Source organism: Pseudonaja textilis, chromosome 1 (genome assembly GCF_049901715.1).
Source record: "Pseudonaja textilis isolate UNSWEBS1 chromosome 1, rPseTex1.2, whole genome shotgun sequence".
In the NCBI taxonomy this organism is placed as follows: domain Eukaryota; kingdom Metazoa; phylum Chordata; class Lepidosauria; order Squamata; family Elapidae; genus Pseudonaja; species Pseudonaja textilis.
The window spans coordinates 114,129,183-114,138,352 of NC_141990.1; the positions used below are offsets into that span (position 1 = coordinate 114,129,183).

The 9,170-nt window shown below is 33.5% G+C and overlaps 1 protein-coding gene across 4 annotated transcripts in view; it reads left to right on the plus strand.

The window, feature by feature from the left end:
* PHIP (PHIP subunit of CUL4-Ring ligase complex) overlaps nucleotides 1-7,896 on the plus strand; it is an 84,510-nt gene extending 76,614 nt beyond the window's left edge. For 2 of the 4 annotated variants that reach the window (XM_026695125.2, XM_087915032.1), the window contains exons 36-40: nucleotides 196-348; nucleotides 2,942-3,105; nucleotides 4,172-4,434; nucleotides 5,085-5,246; nucleotides 5,746-7,896. In XM_026695125.2, coding sequence (XP_026550910.1) covers nucleotides 196-348; nucleotides 2,942-3,105; nucleotides 4,172-4,434; nucleotides 5,085-5,246; nucleotides 5,746-6,392 — 1,389 coding nt within the window. In that variant the 3' untranslated portion in view covers nucleotides 6,393-7,896. The remainder of the gene's footprint in view (nucleotides 1-195; nucleotides 349-2,941; nucleotides 3,106-4,171; nucleotides 4,435-5,084; nucleotides 5,247-5,745) is intronic. The other 2 variants (XM_026695126.2, XM_087915039.1) reach the window with 2 other exon arrangements.
* Nucleotides 7,897-9,170: the final 1,274 nt, after the last annotated feature.

A 9,170-nucleotide genomic window follows, 5' to 3' on the forward strand; every position in this document is an offset into this window, starting at 1 on the left:
ATTTTTTAAAGTAATCAACAAATATTTAAATTTGAAGATTTATCAGGTGTTTTACATGTGGATTTTGCTCTTGGACTTTCAAGGTTTGATTAAAGATTTGTGATGTTTAAAAAGCTTTTAAATAACAGTGTGGCTGCACTATTCTTATTACCTTATTTTTTAATGTTAATTATTGACATTTGTGGTTTTTAAAAGGATTACCGAGACATTATTGATACACCAATGGATTTTGCAACAGTGCGAGAAACCTTAGAAGCAGGAAACTATGAATCACCATCGGAGTTATGTAAGGATGTCAGACTTATCTTCAGTAATTCCAAAGTTTATACACCATGCAAAAGATCAAGGGTATGGCTTCACCGTTTATATCTAAAATGTATTAATATTACACCATGGGGTGTGTTTATTCCTCTGAATGTTAATTATATTTGTTATGTTTGATATGGCTAACAGAAGTATAGAGAAGTTCTGCAATCCAGTTTGGATTTGACTTGGTACCTGGTTCTAGACCAAGATTTTGAAAAATAAAACTTCCTTTTCATAATAATCTAACAGAGGAAAAATATTTCAAAAAGTTAAGAGACAAGAGATGAAGTATGGATAAAATTCTATAGAAATTAGTTCAAGGCATTGTCATCAACTAACTTTAAAAATCAGTTTCTTTTGAAATCTCTGATACTTTGTTTTGCCATATATTTTGATGGCATGTGCAATGTTGCGGTACTAATGATTGTGGAGGGAAAATTTTACATGGGTGTGGGGGGGATGGATATTGATATAGAATGATGTGGCCCTTCCGAATATTATAGATCTGATTTTTTGGTGAATTGTCTTTTTATTAAATATTGATGAACATGGTATTATGAAAGTTATGAATAATATTACATGATGTTTTGCCTGTAGCTGAGTGCTTCTGCCAAAATTACTTTCAGAAGAAGCATGGGCAGTCACTTACCAAATGTGAAAAACCAAAAGACCATATTAATAGAGTCCAATAAAAGCAACTTTTCATAAGAGTCACCTCTGATAATTAAATTGGAAATGTTTTCCTTCTTGTAAAGGTTTATTATAATAATCTTTTTCCAGAATCTGGAAAAAGATTCTGCTCAGATAGTCCTAAATTTGATAATGAAAGTTTCTGAGCCTTTTTTGTGAGTTTGTACACATTAATTTCAGAGATAGAAACTTTCTGTTTACATACACTTATTTTCTGAAACTACATTGCTTCATTATCTTTAACTTCAATGTTGAATTTATTTAAATTGGAGTAATTAATATGTATGAAGTTACTTCTGAATTAGACATCACAAAATTTTTTTAAAAATGTGATTAGCTTGGGTCAGCCGCTTAATTCATAATACAGTAAAAAGAATTGTGTGACTGCTCAAAATGATACCACATGGAACATCACATGAACCGAATGATAAAATATCACATGGACCAAATGATATAAAAAAAATTAAGAACTCCAGACCCAAAAGCATTTTCATCTTTCAAGATACTGTGGTTGGGTTGACCCAAGATGGCCAAGACCAGTCCAAAATACTTCCTTTTCTCTTATAATAAAGCAAATATACTCCTATTGCATTTTAGCTTTTTTCTTGATGATGTGAATTTATGATTATTTAGAGATGAATATTGGGCAAATAGGAAAGATTTAAAAATAATTAACTTCCTTCACTTCATTTTTCAATGTGGACAAGAGTATTTATTTTATTAGCTTATTTTTTTTGCGCATTCTAGAACAGTGGTGAACCTATGGCACATATGCCACAGGTGGCACACAGAGCCCTCTGGGCATGTGCGCCATTGCCTCAGCTCTGCTGTGCATGCGTGCGCACCTCCCACCAGCCAACTGGTCTTTGTGTCTCTGCTGCTCATGATGGGGGACAGGGTGCATGTGCAGGGTGTGCATGCATGTTGCATTTTGGGTATGCTCAGGGTGTGCGCACGTGTTGCATTTTGGCTATGTGCGCAAATGCGTGCTTTCAGCACTCGGTGCCAAAAAGGTTCTCCATCATTGCTCTAGAACAGGTTTAGGTCAAAATATTGAAGTATGCAGGAATGTTTCACATTGAAATGTTAAGGCCCTGACATGCTGTTTTGTTCTTTGGTGATAGTTAACTCTATCAAAAATTATCCAAACTCAAATGAGTTACTGCAACTGTAAAATAAGTCAGGATGGTCCTGCTTGGCTTCTTCTGGCACTGTCAATTAAATTTGAACACTTTCTTGTTTTAATAGCAATAGCACTTATATACTGCTTCACAGTGCTTTTATGGCCCTCTCTAAGTGGTTTACAGAGTCAGCATATTGCCCCCAACACTCTGGGTCTTCATTTTACCAACCTCAGAAGGATGGAAGGCTGAGTCAACCTTGAGCCTGCCAAGATTTGAACTGCCAAATTACAGGCAGCCGGCAGTCAGCAGAAGTAGCCTGCAGTACTGCACTCTAACCACTGCGCCACCAGGGCTCATAATTAGGAGTGTTAAGGGTGAGAATGTTTGACCTTGAAAACATATTGCACATAATTATTAATGGCTACATGAATCATGTTATATTAATTCCTTTATACAAAATTATTCTATATACTGGAATACTGTAGGTTTTTAATTTATATTAGTGTTTCATGTGGCGCTGACAAATATAAACAATTAAATTAGAAAATAGGGCAAGGCTTAGTATGTGCTTTATTTATGAACTTTCTATCCCACATTTTCATCACTGAAAACATTCTGACACCATATATTGCATTGAATTGTAAAGTAAGGATGTTTGTAAGGGTCTCTTGAGGATATCACATATTAATAACATCAGCATGTTCATGGAAGTTGTCTCTCTCTCTGTCTCTTTCATATATATGAATTTTGTAGGCAGTAATTAAAATTTTATGTATCCATTCAACATTTATATCATAATTTCTTGTTTAATTTTTAAATAGATTTATAGTATGAGCCTACGCCTGTCTGCTTTCTTTGAGGAACACATTAGTTCAATTTTATCTGACTACAAATCTGCCTTACGCTTTCATAAAAGAAGTACAGTTCAAAAGAAAAGGAGTAAAAGAAGTAGAAGCAGTTCTCTTTCAAGTAGTGCTGCATCAAGGTATGATACAGTTCTTTCAATTGTATCTGAGTTGTATCAGTATTTTAATGCTACTTTCTATAAGCCCTATATAATGTTTCAAAAATGTGATGCCATTTTATTTCCTTGAGTAGATTCAGGTCCAGCCCACTTTCTATTTATTTAGGTACCACTATAATAGTAGAGATTTTGAGAGGTAGAAGGGGATCTTTTTCCTTAGCAATGATTTTTTATTTATTTTTTATCCTGTGCTTATTATTTTTATGAATAACTTATAAAATAATATAGTGAACCCTAGCACTCCTTCCTCCTGTTTTCCCCACAACCCTGTGAGTTGGGCTGAGAGAGTGTGTGACTGGACCAAAGTCACCCAATCAGCTTTCATGCCTAAGGTTGGACTAGAACTCAGTTTCCTGGTTTCTAGCCTGATGCCTTAATTACTAGACTTTCATATCATAACTATCATTTCTGACCATTGACTAGCCAAAACTCAAAATACATTGTTGTAAATACATTTTAAGATATTTGAGTGGCAGAGTTCAGTGAGAAGATGGAATTGTTCTGAAATTGTCCCAAGTGATAAAAAATATGTTCAATCTCAGCAGCATTGGAAGGATAAAAGGCTTTATAATGGAAAGTTTAACATCTTAAGCTTGTGAATTACATTCCTGGGAACCCTCCTTAAGTGGAACATTCTAGAGACAGGGAACAGCAGTGCAGATGATTTTTTCTAATTGCTGTTAGCTATCTTCCAACTATTTAATTAGAATAGCTTTTTGGGAAGTGGGGATAGGGGTGAAAGACAAACTTACTTGTAAGCCAGATATCGTGTAGTTCTTTATATAGTTGGATTTGAGCCTTTTGGATATTTGAGAGCATTTTGAATTATAGGGAAAATATAAAGAAAGAGTAAGGTTATTCTAGTTATTCTAAGTTCTAAAGTAGATGACATCTGAATTAAATCTCCACTGGAATTGCTCATGGATTAAATTGGTTGATGACCAAAACATATTATTAATAAATAAATATTGTTTTTATTTTACTCTATAAAATAGCATCAGTTATTGGACTTGTCATCTATTTTTAGTCCGGATAGGAAACGAAGATTAATAAAACCGCAGCTGAAAGCTGAGCTCGTCACTACACCTTCTTCTGCGCCTGCGCGCCCAACCTTATTGAGAAACATAGCAGCTCAGATGAATGGGAAAGTAGTTGACTCTGCGAGTTTGGTCCGAACAAGAAGTACCAGGGTGATAAATGAAACAACCATCAGTGAACAACCTTCTACTTCTTCAGGTGCAAAGCCTGTAACTTTGAAACCTAATAGTGCTGCTACATCAGGAAAAACAGGTGAACTAGTTGATAAAATTTTAATTCTAAATTTGCCTTCTTACGATTTCTGTTATAGAATCAGAATTTGTAGCGTATGGTTGTATTCACAATGTTCAGTTACAAGGGAATTTTTCTTAAGAGATGGTAACTTTCTTAGAGAAGCTTCTCAGGATCTTTTTAAATAGTTTTGTTGGTTGGGAAATTTATTTGCCTACACTAGACCTTCTATTATTGTTGTTACTAATTATTTCTTAATGGGCAACCTCACTGTATACCCATTGTCAGTTTCTTAAAGGAGGTATTTTCCTGAGTTTGTATATTTGAATTAAGGAGGCACTAACAACCTGCCCCTGCCTCTGTAATATCTCCTGAAGTCAAATAATTTCCTGAATCTGCATATGCTGTATGAGCTCAGGACAGGTATGGCAAGAATGCTGGATTTGAAGCACCTTTGCTTATTTTGATCTAAATAACTACATTCTACAGAAATATAAAAGTGTAATTGTGTAAACAGTAAAGCTTTAATAAATCTTATGAAAAGAGGATGAAGAACAGCATCTTACTTTGTATGCACTTTATATGTATTCCATATTGAAAATATTAAATTATTAATGAGCAGATTTCTATTAGATTCTAATGAAAACTTACCCTCTTTTTTTGTCTAATAGTACTAGAAAATTCTACCAAGCATTCCAAGAACCAGAATGTTTTGCCAGTCCCTAATCAAACCAATTATATCCATAACACTAGGAATAATACTGCAAGAGAAAATTTAGAAAAAGATAAACTAATTAAACGTAAACCAAAATCAGCTATGGTCAATCCACAAGGTAAGTTTCATTGGTTTGTTCATTGCTTATTTGTAATATCTATAACATCTATTAAAAACATAGTAACAAAATGCAACAACCTGACTAAAAAGGAGAAACACTACAAAATGGTGCTTCCTTCTTCCAGATGATCCTTTGCAGATGATCCAGAAGGATATATATGATCAGTAATATTAAAGGCCACCAAGATATCCAGGATCATACTGCCATTTGTGTCCTGACTTAATTCCTCATCAAGGAACCAGCCTCTACCTAATGGGCTCCTCATTGAATATCTTCCCTCTTTTCCTCTCTGTTAGATATGGGTCTTTCACAATTCTTACATCCCTTAAAGGGCTGTATTCGCTATAATTAGTTGGTGGCATATGATGTTGAAAAATAGATAATAGATTCAGCAGATTGATAACTCCAATTCTACATTTTAATCTGTAAATTTAAGTTTGTGCTGTTAAAAATGGCTGCTGTGACGAGTCACTTACACATTACTTTGTTGTTATAGCAGATTGCAAGAATAATGCAATGGCTTTGGCCTTGGGAAGCATCCAAGTAAATGGACATGGGGAGCAATCTTCAAAACCTGTATTTAAGAGAGGCCCTGGACGGAAACCCAAGATTGAGACCAACAATACATGTGAAGTGGTGCACAAGAAAAGAGGCAGAAAACCCAAAACCCTGTTACTTGCTGAACAGAAACATTCAGAGGTGCACAGAAACCAGACTATGAAAGATTTGACAAAAGAAGAAGCCTCTGTTTCTACTGCATGCAATTCTGTCTCTGAAAACAATGTGAAGGAAGACTTGTTACAAAGAAAAGGGCGTGGTGGGAGAAAGCCTAAAAGAAAACTCCAGGAAGATCAGCCAGCATTTGAACTTACTTTTACTCCTGATCCTAAAATTCAGACAAGAAGCAGGAGGAAAAAGATAGATGAGCCTGTTGAAGAAGAGACTGAGGAATTTAAAGATTCTGAACCTCATATGAGAACTAGAAACCAAGGTAGGAGGACAGCCTTTTATAATGAAGATGATTCAGAAGAAGAACAAAGACAGCTGTTGTTTGAGGACACTTCTTTGACTTTTGGAACATCTAGCAGAGGCAGAGTCCGAAAGTTGACTGAAAAAGCAAAGGCTAATCTGATTGGTTGGTAATTTTGGCATTTAAAAATGCTAATAAATAGGTACAGTTGAGGAATTCATAGACCTAAGGGTATCTGCTTTCTGCTGCTATTTACGGATGAGAATATGTTCTAATATGATAAAATAATAGCAAAAACAAATTGAAAATTTCTTGAAAGAAGTATGTATTTTAAACAATTGCTATTTATTGTTCTCCAAATAGGTTATGCATTTCAATTCAGTATGTTCAGTTGGTATAAATGAAATCCTTGATTTCCAGAAATGTTACTGTAATTTTGAGCAGTACATAAACCTCTATTTGAATAGTAGAATTTTTAATGTAAAGATTGAAAACAGAACTCCTATTTTTGAATGAGCAAGGTACAGTACATTTGTATAGATTGTAGAAACTGTATTTGCAAGATCATAGAGTATGGCACTAAATGCCATTGAGAACAAAACAAAATTACCAAATTTGCTAATTAGTTACCATTAATTCAATAGTGATTGGGCACAGTTTTATACAAACACAGGGCAGATCATTTTATCTAAGTTCTGCCAGAGAGAGAGAGAGAGATCACATATATAGATATAGATATATATACATATATGTATATATCCACATTGGAAAAAGTTTGACTAATACGTCTAATTTTTCAGACCTTCATTCTTCTACCAATCATATCTCTGTTTATTGTGCCAAAGACTGAGAACCAGAATAGAGAAAAACTTTTACTATGAGTGCGACATATTTTCAATTATATTTATCACTCCATGTTCAAAGTATACATTATTCTGGAATATTACCTCTACTGGTACATTGTAATAAGAGCAGTTTATGCAGTGGTAGGAACTTTTGAGAGATATTGAAACAAAATATAATTTGATTAAAGGGTTCAGTTAAGCTGCAGGAAAAGTGTGAGACTGATGTTTATGTTATGATCAGATTGCTTCTATGAATTGTGTTAAACTGACTAAAATTATTTTCAAAAGAAGTTGACGTGTATGTATGTATTGAGTATATACACGAGCACATAAACATAAAATTACCCAGGTATAATTTTTTCCAGGATTTTTTAGATTGCTCTACAATATTAAAAATTTTAAATGTCAAACTTTAGGGGGAAGATTGGTTGTTTTCCATTATTAAAAATAAAAAGGCCAAATCACTTTTTATGCAATCATATTTTATACAGTGTTCTCATTGCACATTGTTTTTCTGCACTTTTTACAGTATACTTAACCAAGCTGACATCAGTCAATATATCCATCCTAAAGGAAATTTCCACTTTATGATTGTGCCTTGTATTCTATTATTTTGTGCATCTTTAGTAACCTTAAGTTGTCTATTGTAAATGATGACTGTATGACTTAGGGGAATGTATTGCTGTATGTACTGCTATGGGGGAAAACAGTTATTTATTTGTTTATGGTACATTTACTTATTTTATCCCTTTTAAAATCTTAATACAATGTTTATTGTTTAAAATCATAGTCCATTTAAAAATGCAGAGTAAACAGTTGTATGGTACAAAAATGTAACCACACTTTTACTTTAACATTCTTGCAGGAAATGGGACATGTGCAGAAGATGGCAATTTAATTTTGTTTGATTTTATTTGGAAATACATTATCTAAAAATGCAGATGTACAGCAGTGTGTTGCCTGTTCCAAAGATGCTTGGTATGATTAATTTTGACAGTGCAGTTTGAAGAGTAAGGATCTGAATCTTAAGCTTCTATGTTTTCACTGAATTCAGTGTTTCATTCCTCCAAATAGATTATTGGCACTACCAAAGATTGTGGTATTGATCAGCTACTTGATCTTACACACAGTTGGAGAATTGTAGGTAGTTTTAGTCACCACAGCCAAATCCGTGCAAAGGAAATTTCAATTGAATAGAGTTCAGCACAGATGCAGGAAAATTGATTGCTTGGAATGCAAATATATTTAATATTCATTTTGAACTCCAGCCAATTATGTGGCAACCCAACTTTAAAGTATATTTGTGGTTTAACCATAGAACTTAAAAGTGTAGTTTTTTCACATTTTTTTAAGCTAACCACCTTTATAAGAAAATGTGCATCATGTAAGAACTTGTTTCCCTAACTTAAAAAGTAATGTCATCATCATATGGCATTCTTAAAAAGTTCCATAGCACTTCATATTTCCACATTGTGATGTTTGGGCAATCTTCATATTATACTGGCACAGTATAATATGATTATGAAAATATGTTTATTTTCTTTAATATTTTAAAGAATTGCACATGCATATTTTAATACTGATTCTTAAGGGGAATGGACTTTTCTACATGTTTTTTTTAATGTATATTCTTGGTAACATTGGAGGCATTGCCGTGAAAAGATGACAAGTTGTGTACAAAGAAAACTTGTTTTACAACTTACAGTGAAAAACATTAAATTATACACTTTAAGATTTTGTTGCAGAAGGTAGGAAGTTTAAATTACCTGGTTTCCTCATATTATCTATACTGGCGTATAATAGAAAGTTCAAACCAAATAGGAAATTATCGTTGTAGTCCTACTGCATTTATCATGTCCCACTTGGCATGCTAATATTGGTATAATTTTGGAACAAAGAATAATATACACGACCATTATAGGACCTGAAAAAATGACAAAAATTTAAAGTCTTTGTAACACTTTCCTTTTCCTGAAGAATTTATTTAGTACTAAGAGGCCCTACTGACTATCTTTTTCCTAATATTATTTGGCAATTTTCTTCAAACAATACAGTATAACACTGTAGCTATGCTACTTTCCTTAAATAAGATTAAGCTTGACTTGA